The 21,764-nt window shown below is 34.8% G+C and overlaps 1 protein-coding gene across 1 annotated transcript in view; it reads left to right on the plus strand.

Annotated features, from left to right (window-relative positions):
- EIF3H (eukaryotic translation initiation factor 3 subunit H) overlaps positions 1 to 21,764 on the plus strand; it is a 95,136-nt gene that overhangs the window by 22,464 nt on the left and 50,908 nt on the right. Inside the window, exon 2 of the mRNA XM_069466065.1 lies at positions 4,816 to 4,972. Within this exon, the coding sequence (XP_069322166.1) occupies positions 4,816 to 4,972 (157 nt within the window). The remainder of the gene's footprint in view (positions 1 to 4,815; positions 4,973 to 21,764) is intronic.

Consider the following 21,764-nt stretch of genomic DNA (forward strand, 5'->3'; position numbering starts at 1 on the left):
AAATAAAATACTCACTTTTGGGTCTGTATTTCTCAGCACCTTCACTTTTTAGCAACACAGGGAGTCTTAAAGCAAAGCAAAGGAAACTTGTAGTTTAAGCAGCAGTTTGCATTGCAATCACCTGAGGAGTTACCAAAAAACAAAAACAGAGGAAAGCTGGGCCATACTACTTCATTAAAAAAAAGTTATAATGGAGTAGGATATTAGAATCACCTGGAGAACCTAAAAACAAAACCCCCCCAAAACCCATTATGGGAACCCAGCCCAGATCAGTTAACTCTAAGTTTCAAGGGTGCCTACAGGCATGATTATATTTTAAAGCTCCCCATATAGATCTAATTTGTAGCCAGGATGAGGGAGGACCCCTCTTCATTTATCTAGAAAAGCTCCTCAGGTCATTTTGCTCAGCTGAGAACAAGTGATATAGGGCTCCTGAGTATGTGGGGTCATTTGTGATCACATGTGTAAACAAAATATAATAAAGGAGTATGTTTTTGTTTTGGAGAACTTGTTAAGCTTTCCATATATCTGTTTTTAAAAGTAAGATCTGGGAGCGTGACATCTCTAAACAGGCTTAATTAAAAAATATATCAGCACTATTTTCTGGACAGAGGCATGTGGTTGGTTGGAGGGAGTGAAAATGGCATTTGGGAGCCTGACTGAAACAGGACTTTTGTGGGGGAACATTCCCATCTTGTGGTTTGTGAGAATAGTGTGCTAAAGATGAAAAGCTGCATTGCATTTTTACAACTACTGACAGTTTTCTGTTAATGCTGCTTTTAGTGATCAGGGCACAAGGATTTGACCAATAGCACTACTCCCTCACAACCTTTTGCTGCCTGACCCTGTACCCCTACACTAACCTTTTCTTACTCCATGCAGGAAACCCTGTTTCTGTAGGCGTAGTCACACGGACTTCTAGAGTTGTTGACACTGCATCATATCTGTTTCAGCCTTGTTACAAACATGTTTGGTCCACTCAGTTATTGTGAAGTAATTAAAAGTGCCTCGGACTCAAATCAGATCTCGTCTCCCTGACTTAATTTCCTGTAAGATTATCTCTGTTGCTTTATGTAAAATGGGAAAATAATCTAACTGACTTGATAGGGTAGTTGTGAGGATTAAATGAGTCATTACATGTAAGACATTTTAGTGGAATGCTTGACATATCTTCAGTGATCGATAAATGTTTACCATTGATTTCTTCAGCAAGTATATTTTGAGTATCTTTTATGTGCCAGTACCTGTGTGTGGTAGGTGTAGAAGATATGGTAAAATATCCCTGCATTTTTATGAGAACATTTATGAGGAAAGACAATGAGCAGAACATGGATTCTGTCTCACCGCTAATCTATGAAACATTCTCTCTCTCTCTCTCTCTCTCTCAAATTCTTGATTATCTATGTAGAATAGCAAAAGCACATGTCATTTAGTTACTTCTGATCAGAGATGTCCTTTTCTTTTGACATCTAAATTACTTCTGCTCTCAAGGCATTTATTTCCACTACATTATTGTTAAACTAAAGAATTGAGATTTCAGTGTATATAGGAAGCAGGAAGACCATAAAATCCTAGAATGAAGAATGAGCTAGCTTAGTTTTGTTACTAATTGTTTTCTTTCTTTTTTTTCCTGAGTGCTTTATTTCATCAGATTATATTAAAATGGAAAGATTATAAATATTAGAGTTGGAAATTATTTTAGTGATTGAGTCTTTCCTGAAGGCTTTCTGTTTTGGACATCTTTTAATGCTAGAGAGAATTGTCCTTAAAGTTGGAATCTTTCTTGCAACTGTCAGCTGTGGTCCTTAGTTTTTCCTTTCAAAGTAATCTAGTACCTGATAATGCTTCACTATTTGGAAAGTGATTTTATGAATGTTCCCCACTTAGAGATTTGAATTCATTGAACTGGTTCTCTTCACAGTGTTTTTTTTTTTTATTTTTATTTTTATTTTATTTATTTATTTTTTTTTTGAGACAGAGTCTCACTTTGTTGCCCAGGCTAGAGTGAGTGCCGTGGTGTCAGCCTAGCTCACAGCAACCTCAAACTCCTGGGCTCAAGCGATCCTCCTGCCTCAGCCTCCCGAGTAGCTGGGACTACAGGCATGCGCCACTATGCCCGGCTAATTTTTCTATATATATATTTTTAGTTGTCCATATAATTTTTTTCTATTTTTAGTAGAGACGAGGTCTCGCTCTTGCTCAGGCTGGTCTCGAACTCCTGACCTTGAGCGATCCACCCGCCTTGGCCTCCCAGAGTGCTAGGATTACAGGCGTGAGCCACCGCGCCCGGCCTCTTCACAGTGTTTTAAGCTTACTCTCTTACTCTTTTCTGTGTATTCTTACTCATATTGATTGTCTTTAGCAGATAGTAAAACGACTATGCTCTTCCCATCTCTTAATTGGGCACTGTTACTGGTAAATTTTCTCTTTGGTCATTAAATTAAAGATATTAAAGATTAAATAGCTTTCCCAAGGTCACAGCTAGTAAATAGTTCAGTGATGTCAAAAAGAGTGAGATGATAATTTCTTTTACTTGGAGCCTTGTACTTCTATTTATGCTGTATAAAATTACATTGGCTCTTTGGCAGGCATAACAAGCCTGATGTGCTGTTTGGTTACATTGCTCTCACTAATCCTTTTAGAATTCACTTTTGTTAGAGTTAAACCATTTTTCAACGTAAGATATTTTGAGCTGTGATGACTTGTTTTAAAATTCATTTATAATTTCTTGTTTGTAATAGGAAATGAGGTTATATTCACTTGGCTTCTTTGTGAAACTAGGCTCTAGTCATCAGTATTCCTTTTTGTACTTTTAAGAATTCAGCTGTATAGGAATCAATTCTAGAATTGGTCCAAAGATCTACATTAAGCCCATATGTCTTCTAGCATCTATCATTTACTTTGATTTCAACAGCCTTTTAGTTATCTCATTGATAGGGTTAATTATACAGGAACCTAGGTAACCTAGTTAAATTGGTAGGTGTGTTTGTGATAACTCTTTGTCAGTTTATCCCTTCCTTGGTTTATCTCTTGTTAATCATACCATATTGTTCTATTGTTTAAGTGTAAAAATAATCGTTCTTGGCAGAAAGATATGTTGAATTGGAGTTACTTCTTTTTATTGACAAAAAGCAATAATGATCATTTATTGAGCACTTATGTGGCAGACTTTGTGAAATATTCTCTATACTTTGTCATTTTTAATAGTATCAATAATGTTATGAAACAGCTCTGTTTTGTAAATTAGAATGTAAGGCTTAGGAAGATTAAGTAGTTTTCCCAAGGTCACAGCTAGTAAATGCTGGAGCTGTAACTCATACCCATACTTGCATGATTCTTTAAGTCCATTTTTATGCCTGTTGAGAAGTGAAGAGGTCTATTATACAGGAATGTGTAAGGTTTGTGTACCTCCGTTTCTCAGTATTGAAGGTCTGCCAATCTTACCAGTTGGTGTTCTTCCATATTGAGCTCTTTTAACCTGTTGACTGCTCGCTATCCTTTGGAGTTCTGTATCTTCTGGGTATAAAGTGTTTTTGGGTCTATGCATAACAAAGTCTTTGCTGGATGTCTATTACTAACTTATTTTAATTATCGAGTTGCTGATATGAAAATCATCTTGTTATTAAAGTATACACACAAGCATTGGACTTTAGGTTTAAATTTTGGCTCTACTATTTCTAGATGTATGACCTTTAGCCATTAATTTCTCTCTGCCTCAGTTTTCTTATCTATAAAATAAATGTAATCCTTTTTCTTACGGTTTTTGTGAGGATTACATGATTGGGCAATACATGTGAATAATTAGATTATTGCCTGGCACAATGTTCAATAAATATAAACTGTTATTAACCCATAATTAATTACTATTTCTATCATATATTTGTTTCAAATGAAACACCAATCAATGAAATACTAATAAATTATCATTTTGTTGTTAGATTTATTTTCCCCCTGAGAACTTTTCATTATATTTAGACTGTGTTGCCTTTTAGGTTTTCAGGCTTATATTAAATATTACTAAGTTATATTAAATATTACTATGACTACTATTAATAAAAACTATGTGCTGAGCACTATTCAAACACTTTACATATATTAATCCTGTGTTGTAGGAACTATTATTGATGATTATTACTGTGAACTTTTAAATGATAATTATCCAACCATGCACAGTGTTACCTCCTTTATGATTATGGGAATATTAAAGGAGAGAGAATTCAAGAGTTGCTTATTCCATTAGAGGTTATTTAGTGTATCCTTTTGGTTGAGGAAAAGTAGTGCTGGAAATTAGGTTCTCTTTATGTCTTCTTCTGTTACTAACCAGATTCTTGTTGGACGTGTGGTTTGTTGAGAAAGGCAAAATGAGTATTTGTCAAAGAGTTTGCTTTCAGGTGTCTAAATAATTGAGATCTTTATATCTATTGATGGTTTTCTTATCTACCTCAGGAAGTTATCTTCCTTTTAACAGGATCACTTCCTCAATAATAGCCTCGGGTTAAGGGGGTGCTGTTTGATTTGGCTGAAGAAACTCTTAGATGCCAGACCTTGGGGGAGCCTTAACTTGAGAGCATAAGTGCTGTACAATGGACATTTTTGACATGTATTCAAACTTCTGGAATTTCAGACATCCATTTAGATTATGTGAGCTTTATTATTTATGTAGGGGTAAAGGAAATGATTTGTAAGGTATTTGTTTAGTTCAATCATATCATTATGTGGTTTATGAAAACCCACTAGTACATTCTGTTTTTTTCTTAGAAATAAAGGAAATACAAACTAGCATGGCTTTTAAGCTCCCTTCTGTGTTTTCTTTAGGTAGTATTAAAGATAATCAAGCATTATCAAGAAGAAGGACAAGGAACTGAGGTTGTTCAAGGAGTGCTTTTGGGCCTGGTTGTAGAAGATCGGCTTGAAATTACCAACTGCTTTCCTTTCCCCCAGCACACAGAGGATGATGCAGACTTTGATGAAGGTAAGGGTATTCATTTCAAGTGTGTCTTTGCATTGCTCGCAAATGAATATTACATTTCTCATCATGACTTCTGATAATGTGTTTTTAGAATTCTGTCAGGCTAGCCTAATTCACTTGATTTCTGAGGTTTTGGAAAATTTACACAAGTTCTAGGAAACGATGAACAATATCATAAACTTCATTAGTTTGGCCTTTTTACTTATTTTGGAATTTGTGATTCTGATTTGTAGTAATTTGGATAGGAACTTTGCTGTTGTTGACTCTCCCAGTATGAAACCAGCTTGCCAAATTGTGAAGGACACAGATCATCATTGTGTCTAACATCCATTCCCCTCTATCCTATTTTGACTCAATCAGTGTTTAGGAAGAGATGAATTCAGCTCCCTGTTTCAGAAAGAAGGTGATACTCAAGCATTTCAGAAGCATTTTATTTTTGTACTACAGATGTAACTGCTTTGCTAGCAAAGGCCTATAGCATTAATAATTAAAAGCTCACACCAGAGGTCGAGGTCAACTCTAAAAGATTTATTTTAAATCTATTTGAAAATAACTTCTCACTTGTTTTAATTCTCAGGGCTCATTTTCTATATAACTTTTTTTTATAGTGGTAAAAAGCAAATGACGTAAAATTGACCATTTTAACCATTTTTAAATATACGCTACAGAAATGTTAACTGTATGTATGTTGTGCAGTAGATCTCTAGAACTGTTTCATCTTACAAAACTGAAACTCTGTATCCATTGAACAATCCCCTCCTTCACTCCTTGGCAAATAGCATTCTATTATACTTTCTGTTTCTAAGAGTTTGACTACTTTAGATACCTCATATAAGTGGAATCATGCAGTATTTGTTGTTTTGTGACTGGCTTATTTTAATTAACATAGTGTTTTCAGGCTTTATCCGTGTTGCAGCATATAACAGGATTTCTTTCTTTTTTAAGGCTGAATTTCCATTGCATGTATATACCACATGTCTTTATCCAGTCATCTGTTGATGGACATTTAGGTTGCTTTTACCTCTTGGTTATTGTGACTAATGCTGCAGTGAACTTGGGTATGCAAATATCTCTTCAAGATCCTGTTTTCAATTTCTTTTGGATGTATACCCAGAAGGGGTATTGCTGGATCATATGGTAGTTCTATTTTTAATGTTTTGAGGAACTTCTATACTGTTTTCCATAGCAGCTGCTGCACCATTTTAGATTCCCACCAACCATGCACAAGGGTTCCAATTTCTCAATGTCCCTGTCTACATTTGTTTTCTTTGTTTTTTTTTTTTTTTTTTTTTTTTTTGTTGAGACAGAGTCTCACTTTGTTGCCCAGGCTAGAGTGAGTGCCATGGCGTCAGCTTAGCTCACAGCAACCTCAAACTCCTGGGCTCAAGCGATCCTCCTGCCTCAGCCTCCCGAGTAGCTGGGACTACAGGCATGCGCCACTATGCCCAGCTAATTTTTTCTATATAGATTTTTAGTTGTCCATATAATGTCTTTCTATTTTTAGTAGAGACGGGGTCTCGCTCTTGCTCAGGCTGGTCTCGAACTCCTGACCTCGAGTGATCCACCCGCCTCGCCTCCCAGAGTGCTAGGATTACAGGCGTGAGCCACCGCGCCCGGCCTGTTTTCTTTGTTTTTGATAATGGCTGTTTTAACAGGTATAAGATGATGTCTCATTGTGGTTTTGATTTGCACTTTCCTGATGGGTACTGATGTTGAGCATCTTTTAACATGCTTATTAGCAATTTGTATGTCTTTGAAGAAATGTCTGTTGAAGTCCTTTGCTTATTTTAAAATTGGATTGTTTGTTGTTTTTGCTGTTGAGTTGAAAGAATTCTTTATATATTCTGGATATTAAACCCTTATCAAATATGTGGTTTGCAATATGTATTTTCTCCCATTTCGTAGTTGGCTTTTTCACCCTGTTGATTGTTTCCTTTGCTGTGCAGGAGTTTTTAAGTTTGATGTAGTCCCATTTGTCTGTTTTTGCTTTTGTTGCCTGTGCTTTTGGTATCATATCCAAGAATCATCGCCAAATCTAACGTCATGAAGCTTTTCCTCTGTTTTCTTTTCGAGTCTGATAGTTTCAGGTCTTATGTTTAGGTCTTTAATCTATTTTGAATTAATTTTTTATACTCTATGTAGTGAAAGGTAAGAGTCGAACTTCATTCTTTTCTGTGTAGATATCCAGTTTTCCTAGCACCCTTTATTGAAGAAACTATCCTTTCCCATTGAGTGCTCTGTGCACCCTTCTTGAAGATCACTTGACCCCTATATATGCTAGGGTTTCTTTCTGGGCTCTTCATTCTATTTCGTTAATCCATATGTCAGTACTACACTACTTTGTATTACTGCAGCTTTGTAATATGTTTTGAAGTCAAAAAGTGTGAGACCTTCAATTTTTTTCTCATTCAAGGTTGTTTTGGCTATTTGGGGTCCCCTGAGATTCCATAGGGAATCTTAGGATGGATTTTTGTATTTCTAAGAAAAATGTCATTGGGATTTTGATAGGTGTTGCCCTGAATCTCTTTTTGGGTAGTTTTGACAACATAACAAGATGTCATCTTCCGATCTGTGAACAGGGCTTTTCATTCCGTTTATTTGTGTCTTTAATGTCTTTCCGCTATGCTTTGTAGTTTTGGTTTACGTCTTTTGCCTCCTTGGTTAAGTTTATTCCTGAGTATTCTTTATGATGCTATTGTAAATTGGATAGTTTTCTTAATTTTCTTTTCACCTTTTTCAATATAACTTTCAGCTGATCCTCCCCTCCCCCCCGCCTTTTTTTTTTTTAAAGATATCAAGTCTCACCCTGCTGCCCAGGCTGGAGTGCAATGGTGCAGTCATAGCTCACTGCAGCCTTGTACTCTTGGGCTCAAGAGATCCTCCTGCCTCAGCTTCCCAAGTAGCTAGGACTACAGGTGTGTGCCACCACCCACTAATTTTTCTTATGTTTTAGAGATGGGGTCTTGAACTTCTGGCCTTAAGTGATCCTCCTACTTCAGCCTCCTGAGTTCTTGGGATTATAGGCGAGTCATTGGACCTGGGCTGGATCACTTTTAACTTGATAAAATGTTACTTATTTTATTTGACTTCACATCTTTATAATACCTTGGACAGATAATAGATACAAGGTATATTTTTGGTGAGGTTAAATGCTTTGTAATTTTTCTATAAATCAATATTTAATTAAAGTAATACCTCTAGAAACTAACCAAGGCTACTTTTGTTCTAGGAATTAGTACTAGTATACTTGCCATTTTTTTAAACCTTAGTACAGTATGCATTTTTTTTTTTCTTTTAAACTAGCTATGCACTCCCTGTTTCATCTGAATTACTGCCAATAGAATTAAGGTTGAGATTTCTCTGCAGTCCATTCTGGCAGTATTAGGTAGAGTATCTCTATTCCCCTACTCACAAGCATATTTGAGGGTGCTTAATTATATTTCAGTAAGACAAGGAATTGTTAATGCATTTTCTTTGGTTTACAAGTGAGAAGCTTGAGAGGTTCACTTCAAGTGACTTGCTTGGTTATTGGGTTGGTGGCACAGTTGGGAGTAGAATCTATTCCAGAACAGTTTATATAGTCACACACTTTTTTCAGGTAATTCATTTTTTATAATATTCTTGGTTTAGAATATGAAGAAATAATGTTCATAGCAATGATGGTAGATGAACAAAGCAAATTATATTACTAATTTTAGATCTCCATCGTTGGAAGCTAACTTCTTTTATGAGCTTGAAGTAATTGACCAATATATTATTTCACTAACATGTACTTTAATAAGCTCATTAAAAAATGTTTTAACAGCCCTGAGATAAGGAAAGACTTCAATTTAGCATTAAATAATCAAAAATAATTGGGCACTGTGTGCTGTGTACTATATATAAAGTGCCTATGATCAGTTGTTACTCTGCACAGGTGAAGGTTTTACTAGTCCCATTTTCCAGGTTTAGGAAACTGATGCTTAGTGAGATAAATAATTTATCCATTGTCATTTAAGTAGGAATTGGTAGAATAGGGATCTAAACCTGTGGCTGCCTGGATTCCAAATCCCATGATTTTTTTTTTTTTTTCTATACTGTATTGCTCTTAGACTCTTAGTGAAGCATATGCCAGAAATTAGAGGGTAGGCCATTGGAATGTAGGCCATCGTTATTCCATATCTGAAATCTGCTTTTTGTATAAAACTAATAAATTTGTTTTTCTTGGTTTACCTTTGGAAACTTACGGGATTTATCATTTATACATGTGAAAAATCTGAGAAAGTACCCTGTATTTCTTCATAGCTTTTATGTGGTAGGTTTGAATTTCAGGTTCTGTCACCTAACGCATTTATTCTATTTTAATGTATATTTTACTTTAGAATATAGACACTATTAGATTTTTATCAAATGCAGATAAAAACTAAAATTTCTTATTATACAGATATATCTTAGAAGAATATATCCATATTGTATGGTTATACGTATGTCGATTTTTTTTTTTTTTTTTTTTTTCTTTTTTGAAGACAGAGTCTTGCTCTTTTGCCCAGGCTACAGTGCAGTGGCATCATCATCACTCACTGTAACCTCAAACTCCTGAGCTCAAGCCATCTTCCTCTCAGCCTGCTGAGTAGGTGGGATTACAGGTGTATGCCACCACACCTGGCTAATTTTTTTTTTATTTTTTGTAGAGATGGAGTCTCACTTCAGGTTGGTCTCAAACTCCTGGCCTCAAGCCATCCTCCCACTTCAGCTTCCCTGAATGCTAGGATTACAGGTTTGAGCCACCCTGCCTGGCCTGTTGATGTTTTAAATCATGGTAAAGGCTCACTGTTTTGTTCATTGCTTTTCTGTTATTTTATGCCTGCTAAAACTAATAGTTATTTAGGGAAAGAGCTTTTTTTTCCTGCCACCCACCCCATGCAAGTAAAATACCACATATTTTACTTGCATTTCATAATTTTAATGATGGTTTTGAATTGGTTAGGTTTTTGAGAGGGAGGCAAGTTTTTTTAGTTTTTGTTTTGGTGCCTCATTTAAAGAGGAGATTTTAAATTTGATTTTAAAATGTTTTACATCAGAGGTTGACAAACTATGATCTGTTGGCCTGCCTTTGTAAATAAAACTTTATTGGGACACTGCCATGAACATTTGTATTCTGTGGCTGCGTTCTTGCTACCGTGGCACAGTTAAGTAGCTGTAGCAGAGATCATGTGGGTCTCCAACCTGATATATTTACTCTCTGGCCCCTTTTGACCATCTGTAATTTATACAACTATTTCTTACTCCTTATCATTCTCCCTCTCTTGTAAAGGTAAATAATAAGGAAGTAGTTCTTTCTTTTCATCATAAATTGATGATTTTTGTTCAGTGTTTTTTTTTTTTCCCTAAATGCTACCCATTCTTAATATTGACTGAGTCTAGAATGTACTGTGAACACTGAAATGAACGTACTGAATATTATAGGATGTTTGTTTCACAGGTGCATCTGGGAAGTGTCAGAATAGGTAATTTTTGCTTTAATTTTAGTGCATTTTTCCTTTTAAAAAAGCAGATTGAAGTTGATGTTTAGGGGAACTGTCTGTGTACATATTAATAATAGGGAAGAAAGACATTAAATTCATGATTGCAGACCTGTGACTAGGCATTGTGGAAAGGTAATGATATGAGGCCAAAAAATGTGGGTGGCAATCTCAGCTTTAGGAGCTGTTGCATTGCTGAATACCTTCTGAACCTGTTTTTTCACTTTGTGGTACATTTTATTTAGCACATATTAATTGCTCACTTACTGAGTACTAGAAACATAGTTAGAAGGATAATTTCCTTGTGAAGTAAACTTTTTGTGTCATGCTACCTTGGATTATGTTATTATAGGATGATTCAAAACCTATAAACTGTTGTGGTATGAATTTTCTATTGTTTCTCTCTGTTAATTCAGTTTGTTTTTGCACATGTGTTAACTCTCTTTTGAGTGGTTTAATCCTCGATAAACTTTTGTATTATAGAATTTACCTTTCAGTTGAAAGTGACATAATTTATTTTAGAGGATATATGCTTCAAAAAAATGAGTAGAAAAACTCATATTAAAATTCCCATTAGGGGGCACTATTATCAAGCTTAGGAGAACTGGAGACTAATTTGTTTTCTCAGACATGCAACCCGAGGCTTGCTAAAAGGGAAAAATACTTTCATCTGATAAGATTCAGATACTGTTTTATACAACTGAATTCCTTAAATATGTTATAAAGTGCACTGAATTAAACACAGATTCAGTAACTCACTGTCTTGTTTTTCAGCAGACTAAATCAATTTAATATTGCAGGTGAAATAAGAAGCTTATTTTATTCTACAGCAAAGCCAAATCCATAACTTTTATATTTGGAGTGTATACATTTTTTATTTTGCTTGCTTTAAGGTAGTCACAAAGGATGATCCTTGGCCTTCAAAATAGATTTCTTTCAAAACAAAGCATCAAAACTTCATTGTACTACTAAAATGCAGTTAGGAGAATGAAATGATGCCTAACTTAGACAATATTAATGTGTACAGCATGTATAATCACTAAAGTGATAACACACATTGAAGTAACACATACACATAGCTTTTTTTGTTCGTTTTTAGTAGAAGAAAATTGTTACTTGAAAATCATTCTTTTTTATTACTCATGTTTGCTGTTGGAATAAGAAATACTAGTATAGACTGTTCTACACAATAATTTTGTTTAAGCTTTCAAAAGAAAAAGATTCTATAGAAGTGCTGTAGAATAGAACCTTAAACAGTCTTTTTAAAGGCTAAAATATGAATTGACATATGTAACTAAAATAAGATGCATTCAGAGTAAAGTTTCACAGGATAGGTGTTATTTTTGCATCACTGAATTTGGAGAAAGTTTGTATAGTTGTATCATTTGCAATGTTCTCTCTATGTAAGCCATATTTTATGTTGGAGAAAATCTCTGCTTAATTACTTACCTCCTCAAGGCTCACCTTCCTTCTTTTTATTCTTAGTTTGCCTGCAGCCCACACCCAGGGCAAAACTGCTGGAAACCTAGCCTATGATTACTATTTCAGCTTTGTATTGCTTTTGAGTTCAGGGAAGAGTTGAGTCAGGATAGAGAAAGTTTTTCATATTTTTTTAGGCAGATGGGGACATTTTGTGAAAAGACACCATGTTTACTTACTATTTTGCGTTATCCCGTTTCTGTATGAATAGTTAGTTATCCTTGTGATCTGCTCAACAGATTCATCTTTTAGAAATTCTGTTTTTTTCCCTTGCATTTTTACAAAAGAGCTTTTCTTGTTAGAAATATTAGAAATAATATGTAGACAGTTTGGGGGTATGTTTTGAAACTTACTGGAGAAATAGGAGCTTGTTCACTTAATGATCTCAAAGCATTAAATGTGGAGATATGATGTTTCAAATACCTCAGAAAAAAAATTAGTTCACAGTAATTCATTGGAGCATTTATCCGGCAAATTACATTGAGTGGACATTGGAAAAGATGCGAAGATACCAAATCCTAGTTACTGCCTCGAAAGATTTTAAGTCAGAAAGACAAGTGTGTAAATAAAAAAATTGTGAAACAAAATTGATGTAAGTCTAGAGTAAGGGAGGAAAAAATGAAGGGAACACTCAGATATCAGTTACTAATTCCTCCTGAGGGACGACTTTACAGGAGAGGTGAAGTTTTGCATATTGATGTCAGTTGCAATTTTAAATAATTATTAAAGAAGTTATATTTTATAAGTGTATTTCAATTATTCATATTTCTGGGCCCTCATAATGACACAAGACTCTCTAGAAATAAAGAATAAACCAATATACATATTTAATTTGGCATTTTTATTGTTCATAGATAATTAGATTCCTTCTGTGTGTGTGTGTGTGTGTGTGTGTGTGTGTGTGTGTTTTGAGACAGAGTCTCACTTTGTTGCCCAGGCTAGAATGCTGTGGCATCAGCCTTGCTCACAGCAACCTCAAACTCCTGGGCTTAAGCAATCCTACTGCCTCAGCCTCCCGAGTAGCTGGGACTACAGGCATGTGCCACCATGCCCGGCTAATTTTTTCTATATATATTTAGTTGTTTGGCTAAATTCTTTCTATTTTTTTTAGTAGAGACGGGATCTCGCTCTTGCTTAGGCTGGTCTCGAACTCCTGAGCCCAAACGATCTGCCTGCCTCGGCCTCCCAGAGTGCTAGGATTACAGGTGTGAGCCACTGCTCCCGGCTGATAATTATATTCCTTGACAATACTTTTCAAATATTGCTGTTGCTCTAGTAGCCACATAGAGAAGTTATTTTTGTCGTTTATTTTGATACCTGAAAGACCTCCTGACAATGATGCTGGTGTCATGTTTATGGAACCTTGGAGCCTATATTGCAGTTACCTCTATTTAAAATATTTAATAAAATACTCAATACATTTTAAATATTTAATAAATCATTTTAGAAGTATTGGGTAAGCAGATAACTCGAGAGAATCTGTACACTGAATAACGATATAATCCTCCTTGGTATTTATCTTTTTGTTACTCATGGTAGTAGTTTGAAAATGTTAAACTGTTCACATTTAATGGTTTACTGCCAAATATTCAGGGCAGTGAACTTTAGATTATTGCTCACTTAAATTATTTTGATCATTCAGAAAAGCCTATGGTCTGCAAATTGAAATTTTGACTTAAAAACCTAAACTTACTTTATATGTTTGATTTTTTTGTTTATTAAGATAATTGGAATATGAGAAATAAAATCTAAATATGAAGCATCAATTTCAATATTTTTATGCCTTTTTTGTTCTTTCAGTTTGGGTGTCTCAAGATTTTAAATACAAGAGTAGGAGCAAAGTCTAGCTTTATTTTAAAAGCTAGAAAAATATTTTTGCGTTTACTTCATGTTTTAAAATTTAGTTTCTTTTCTTTTTTAAAAAAATGAGAAAAATGAATTGAGAAGCACTTGTGCCTGGAAGGATATACTTTTGAAAATGTGGTCAAGGTAAAAGATTTTTCTGCTTAAAGAAATTAAAGTGCTTTACACTATACTCTCCCTTGGTCCCCAAAGCGTAAGTGCTATGGTTTGGAAAGAAGCCAAGTAAAACCTGTTCAAATTTTGTGTAGACTTAAAGTAATACTGTAAGATTTGAAAATTACAGGTGGATACACTACCTTAATAGTATTTAAAATTCCTAAGTTTCCCAAGTCTAAAAATGTAATCCTTATTGTTCCCAGTGGTTTAAATTTTAATTAAATAAAAACTGTCTTACTTTTGACCCACAACAACTTCAGGTAAAGATATTTGAATTTATTACCAAACTTTAAGGTAATAATCATTAAAAACTAACTGTTTTAGTACTAATTAAAATGTCAAAAAGTCACAATTACAGTATGTAACCAAATATCTTGTTATTTCTGTTTTTTCCAAAAATTATCCTAACCAAACAAGTTCACTCTTGGTTCCTATCTTGCCCAGGAGAAGTGCTACTCAATTTCATTCCCTAATTATGTTACTTGATGTCAGTATTATAGATTGATCATTCATTATAATTAGATTTGGTGTTTTGGTGCTAACACTGAGTTTTCCAAACTGCCCTTCATACTAAAAGAGTGATGTTTTAGTTGTGCCAGTGAAGTATCTTGTTTATTTTATATTCATCTTCTTCTAGGTAAAATTTTCATAGTACTTGGAATTTTTATCTGTTTGAGATTACTCTTCATGACTAACCTATTATCAGATTCAGAGTGCTATTTTCATACCTTTATCACTTTTCCACCATTAGCATTATTTACTGCCTTTTTAAAATCAGTAACTTTTACTCAGTACATTTTAGATGTTTTCTGATGTTGAAAACAAAGGCAATATTTGTTTTGATGTAAGTAACAACATAAACATGACAGTGTAGGTTTATAATGCAACCTTGGAGCTCCCCCTTCTCTCATCATACACATTCATTCCCCCCCCAACATCTAAGCAGTAGGCATCATCTTTTAATATACAGACAACGCTTCTTCCCTACTTAATAGATGAGAGGGTCCTAAAATTACTCCTGTGGTCTTTGCAGAAACATATCCATCTTGTTTCTGTTTTACAGAATTGGATAGGTGATGACCTTGTAGAGACATATTTTGGTGGCAGGCTACTCACCTCACAACGAACAACTGTGGCAGTAGGAATCTGGCAGCAGAGCCCTCACTGGGGCTCTGTGGACTTGTAGCGTGCTGTTAACCCCGGCAGGCAGCAGTGACAGCAGCAGCAGCCCTACAAATGCCAGTTGTCCTCAAGTCACTGTAGCTTCCAGGCTTAATCTACTCTCACTTTAATTTCTACTTCACTTTTCTTTCTTTCTCTCTCTCTCTCTCTCTTTTTTTTTTTTTGTTTTTCATTCATCAAACCAATATTTGAGTGGGAACTGTGTGCCAAGTGCTTTCACTGGCCTTTGCTTCCTGACATTTCTGCTATGGATATTTTTTGAAATGTTTGTTACTTATTTATCTGTTCTAAGAAGTGTATTTGACTTGACTGTGTAGAGCTAGGGAGACTTGTTAGTGTGCTAGGTTAGTGAATCAGATTATTATAAAATGAAAATTATGTTACTATGCAAGTGAAAGTGTCTAGAATATATTTTTGTATACTTGGACAATGACTTGGGCTTGCAAATATATATATGTATTTATATATTTTTATAAATCTGTACATCTCCAAGTTTATAATTCAAAGTGATTCTAAATACGTGTGTTTTGTAAAATAATTTTGTTCTTGAAAATTTATAACCTGTTTTTCGTTGTCAGAAATATTTTATTTCTAGTTTTACTTTTGATTCATCTTCTTTTAGTAGCAACTCCCAATAACTTCAAATGTATTCAGATAGTTTTTAAAGACTCTTGGTAATGTTAATTATTTCTTCTTAATATTTTAATTTCTCTTCTTTCTGCTACCACCAGCACCACCCATACCCTGAAAATATAGATAAAGCAAAACATTAAAAAGATTCAGTAATAGAATTGAGTGAGGGATGTATGAAAAATGGTAATTTAATACCTTGGTGGGTCATAGCCATTTTCTTTGGTGATAAAATAAGAAAAGGGATGGTATAGACATTACATAAAATGTTAAGATCATTGTAAGCCTTTCCCTGCTTCTTTAGGAGATATTTGACATGACTAGTAGTGAGACGGATGTTTTGTCAGAATCCAGATTTGTATTTCTTTCCAAATTGTCTCCTTATTTTGTGGGCAGCTTGATTTACAAAATTGCTAGTAGCCAATTATGGAAACAATATGTGTGTGTATACATATACCATTATAGTTCTTAGTTGAGAAAATTCGTAAAATTATTCATGTATAGATCTTGCAAACTTTCTGCAAGGCATAAAAGGCAGGAAATTTAGACTGAGTTCTGGCTAAAGTTGTGGTAAAATTCTGGCTTCACTAACAATTGTAATCTCCAGTGTCAGTTTTCATGTCTGCAAAGTGGATCACAACAGGAACTTTTGTAATTCTTTTGGCAGATGGGAAACTGAGGCCCAGAGTAGCCCAACATTAAAATTATCAGCACGTTTTAGAACTAGAAACTCCAATATGCCCATGTAATACGTAATCCATCATAATTTAGGAAGGTTGTAGTAATTCCAGTATTTTGTCAGAATCACTGTAAGTGATGCAGATGCCTACAATTGTGACTTGTAGGCATAATGTATTTATACTTGAAAGGCTACTTTTTGTTGTTATTTACTATTAGCACAGCTGAAATTAAGTGATTGTTAAATTTAACACTAGATTTTAGAAAGTTTCTTAAGTTTGTATGTACATACTAGGTATTAAGTAAAGGAAGGGCAATTTTAACCTTCAGGTCCACAGAAAATTAGTGGTGGTTGAATATATTCACTGCCGAAAGTCAGCACAGCCTGTAGTATTTTGCTAGATGGAATGGAGAAACTAATTGAAAGTATAGATTGAGCTGGGTAGGGTAGGGTAGGGTAGGGGAAGAAAAATATCTTATTAAATGTCACTGAATACAATTACAGATAATAATTTGAGTAGATGGCTTACTTTGACTTAGGAAATCAGTGCATGGCTGATGACACAGGAAGACTTTCTAGAATACATTGCTTTGCAGATGACTTAAACAGACAATACTGATAAAGCCTGTCATGTGAATTTCCTTCTTTACTGAGTATACAGTATAGTTAAGGGGTATGTTGTGCAATGCTTCCGATCTGCTGTGACTGCCATCTGGGCAAGCAGAATGAAAGAGAAGAGAGCATGGAAAGGAAATGGATCAGTTAGCTGTAAGCAGTATGTGTGAACACTGGGTGCCACTCACGAAACACTGAGCAGTTAGTGACTTTCCTTTGTAACCAGTACAACTAGCTGTCTGCAAAATGGAGGTGTGCCGCATGAACAACTCTCACAATTCATCTTAGATGTCATGGTACCTATGGTTGAGATAAAGCAGTAAGTCCAGCAACACTAAAATTATTGCACTACCCTTTTCTTATTTTTCTTTTTTTATTCTTTGATATAATCTTTTTGCTGCTTCAGTGTTTGGCCCAATAGTTGAGGTAGATTTAATGATCCTAGCATTTTTACTTTGGTTACATGGAATCTTTCTGGAAACAAATTATGGTAAAGCAAGTTCCTGAGAAATATTTGAGGACTTTTTAAAAAGACAGTAAGGGCCTGGTGCGGTGGCTCACGCCTGTAATCCTAGCACTCTGGGAGGCCGAGGTGGGTGGATTGCTCGAGGTCAGGAGTTCGAGACCAGCCTGAGCAAGAGTGAGACCCTGTCTCTACTAAAAATAGAAAGAAATTATATGGACAACTAAAATATAAATATATATATATATATATATATATATATACACAAAAAATTAGCCGGGCATGGTGGCGCATGCCTGTAGTCCCAGCTACTCGGGAGGCTGAGGCAGTAGGATCGCTTAAGTCCAGGAGTTTGAGGTTGCTGTGAGCTAGGCTGACGCCATGGCACTCATTCTAGCCCGGGCAACAAAGCGACACTCTGTCTCAAAAAAAAAGACAGTAAGACTATAGATGGGAAAATTGCTTTGAAATCTTAAAAGTTGTAATCAACAGGGAAATACATGAATGATGGAGAAGTTGTGTATATTTAAGAGGAACTGATTGGAAAAATCTAACCTGCATGCCTTTGTCAATGGTTACATGTCTTATTTGACTCTTAAGAATTTGTAGAATAGTTCTTTTTGTGTACGTGTGTATGGTTACCTTTTTTTGATAGAACATGTGAGCCCTTATAAAATTGTTAACCATGAGTCATCTGGTATCTTCTTAGGAATTGACATAACCTATATAGGTGACTAATAATACAAAGCCACTATAGTTTCTGTATTTTTCCCAACCACGACTCCATTTCTAAAACATTTAAAATGAGACTCCCTCGCTCTTTCTTAATTTTTTGGACAAAGAGTTGTCTTATCAGAAAATGCAGTAACTTAAGCAGATCCGTAACTGCGGGGAATTAATAACAGAAAGTTTTTGTTGACACCAGGAAGTAGATTAAATAGTGCAATTGTGGTAATGAGTACCATATATGATAAGCCTGAGCCACCTGGCTTTTATTAGGCTGCTTGATACTTTGATCACAATATTATTTCAAGGCTTGTCTGTTTAAATTGCTAAGGTTTCTTGTCATCTTTGTGATTTAGACTATAATTTCTTTCATTGCAAAGAGATTTTTTAAAAGAAAGACTTCTCAAGCCAAAATTTTAAAGAGGTTCAAGTTCAACAGCTAGGCGAACCTTGGAATAAGAAAACCTGTTAAACATAAAATTAAAAGCTTGAAAGTACAGCAGTTAACTATTAAGTTCATCTGACCTTGCTTTTCTTTAGTTTTTTTTGCTTGGATTATAATTACCCTTTTGTTTATCTTATGGTAGAAGGATGTTTGGTATAATTCAGTTAATTAATGTTCGATATAAATATATGAAATTCAAATATATATATTTTGTGTTTTGAGAATATACTTCTGGTATCACTTTCCCTTCAGCTGGTATTAAGTAGTTTTGATGAACATATTTGAGAATTTATGGAAAGATTTTTAACTGCTTCACCCATAATGAATGAATTATGCTAATCACAGAATTTAATTTGCTTGATAAATTGTCTCACTTTGCCTTTGAACTTGAAATCTTTAAAGTTTAGTTAGCCTAATACAGATGAATGAAATTTATAGTCATCAAAATCAACAGGCTTTCCTTTCACTAGTTTTCTTTACTATAGAAATAATCTTTCACAAGTATTTAATGGTATCTTTGTTATGTATTTAAGCGAATGTTTTGGCTTAGAAAAATAAATATTCATTTTGACTACTAAAGGGAAGGTAAGGAAGATTTAATAATTTAAGATACTGTTGTCCTTAGCATAATATTAATAATAACCATTAAGGGCCATTTTGAAAATTTGTAAGTAAAATGCTTTATACTTTTATTCATGTGGCCATTAATTTTTGCTGTTTTGATTCTTGAATACTGTTATAACTATTGTTATTTGGCTTGAAGTTTCCATGTCCCAGTTTAACTTAAGCCTGGTTAAAGGCACTAAACAATGTCTTCTTTTGATTTGCCTTTGGCAGTGAAAAGAATATGTGGAAATGACAGTCAACAGCCTTTTTGTTTTTTGTGATAAGACAAAAGAGAAAAGTATTAAAAATAGGAAAAGATTTAAACACCAGAATGATTGTTTACCAAGAACTTGTAACATTTTTACTTTTTGAAAGTAGGGTTACTTTAAGATTTAGAAATTTCTGACTCACTGATTTAGGAAAGACGATTTAGGAACATGCGTATGTTACAAGCATGGAATAATGAGATCTGTCAGAGCAGAGACTTAGTTTGGGGAATGGTCTGAAATAATAGTGGATAAGGTCAGATTATGGAAGACTTTGAACTTTTGGAAATGAAGCTTAGACTTGAAGTAGTTGTGAGTCATTCTGGGTTCTCCAGCAGAAGTGTGATGGTATAAAACCAATATTTTGTGACTGGAGGCAGAAAAAACAAAGATAATGAGGACTTGAATGAAATATGGACAGTTGCAATAAGAATGTAAAGGTGAATAGTAGAGAGATGGGAGAAATCACAAAAGAGTTAAATGGGACTTTCATGTTTTGAGAACTAAATATTATAAAATAATTATAATATCTGACATATTCTAGAAGAATAAAATTCCTGTTTGTCATCCCTTCCCTCTTGAATACTTTGTAAAAAGCACCTGTTCTGTGATAATGGCATGTATTACAGAGCAGATGGGTATAATAGCTGTGAGCTGTTGATAATTAGCAGGGGAATTCCTGCACTTACAACATCAGCTTTACTAAAATATGAAATATTTAAGGTTTTTCAATTCAGAAATTTTAGAGAGCTGTTTGAGCCATTTAAAAAGTGTGGACTAGTCAGTGTAATATAGTTGTGGACTGATACTTGTAGAGCTGTCTTCTGGGGAGAGGATTAATCTTTATCATCAAACTCTGAAGGACAGAACTAAGATCTATTAAAACACAAGTAACAGTGAAGTAGATTTACTTCATTTTTCCAACAGACTAGTCCATTCATCGGGTGGAATTCTCTGGACAGTTCTGCCCTGTTGCTGGAATAACATGATAAACCAGTGGAGGAGAGAGACATTAGACGGTTAAATAAAATACAGATGCTCCTCATCCTACGACAGGGTTATGTCCCAGTAAACCCATCCATAAGTAAAAAATGTGTTTAATAAACCTAACCTATCAAATATGATAGCTTAGCCTAGCCTGCTTAACCTAGCTTACCTTAAATGTGCTCTGAACACCTTCATTAGCCTGCAGTTGAGCAAAATCATCTGACACAAAGCCTGTTTTATAACTGTTGAGTATCATGAAATTTATTGAATTCTGCACTGAAAGTGAAAAATAGAATGGTTGTATGAATACTCAAAGTACAGTTTCTACTGGATGTGTATTGCTCACCATTGTAAAATCCAGAAATCTTTAAGTCAGGTACCATCTGTAATTACAAGTTGTGCTAAGAACTGTGAAAGAAATAAACAGATGCTTTCATCTGTGATGCCCTGCATTAAACAGGGTGTGCAGAGAGTCTCTGGTATGGAGTATATTCAGCTGACATGTAATGGATAAGAAGGAGCTAGCTGTGTGAAGAACCAAGAGAGTAGGAAACCAGGTGCTAAGGCCCTGTGGTGGAAATGAACTTGACACTGTTTAGGAGCACTCAGAAGGCTAATCTGTCTGAATATTCTACTGAATGAGAATCAAGGGGCTGTGTCATTGAGAGCCATTGGGAGTTTAGGTTTTCTTGAGTAAGCCACAGGAGGCTACTGAAAGGCATTAAGCTATCTATAGTAATCCAGTTGAATGGATGACTATCATGTTCTTTATAATTTTGTGACTTAATCTAGGACTTTCTCTTCTTGGCGTTGCATTTTACACTTGAAATTTTTATGGAAACGCAGCTTGGTGATTGGATTTATTGATGGTGCTATTTGCTCCCAGAATGTATATCTGTGGCTTCTAGATAACCTTTGTAAACAAGTGTGTCTGGAGCCGTTTTTTTAAATAAACTTTTAATTTTGGAATAGTTTTAGATTTATTGGTAAAGATAGCACAAAGAGTTCCCCTATGTCCTTCAGCCAGTCTTCCCCTAATGTTATCATCTTATATTACTGTGATACATTAGTTTAAGAAACTAACTTTGGTACATTACTATTAACTAAACTTCAGACTTTATCTGGATTTCACCAGTGTTTTCATTAATGTCCTTTTCTTTTCCAGGATCTAGTCTAGGATACCACATTGCATTTAGT

The sequence above is a fragment of the Eulemur rufifrons genome, chromosome 3 (genome assembly GCF_041146395.1).
Source record: "Eulemur rufifrons isolate Redbay chromosome 3, OSU_ERuf_1, whole genome shotgun sequence".
NCBI classification, from domain to species: Eukaryota; Metazoa; Chordata; class Mammalia; order Primates; family Lemuridae; genus Eulemur; species Eulemur rufifrons.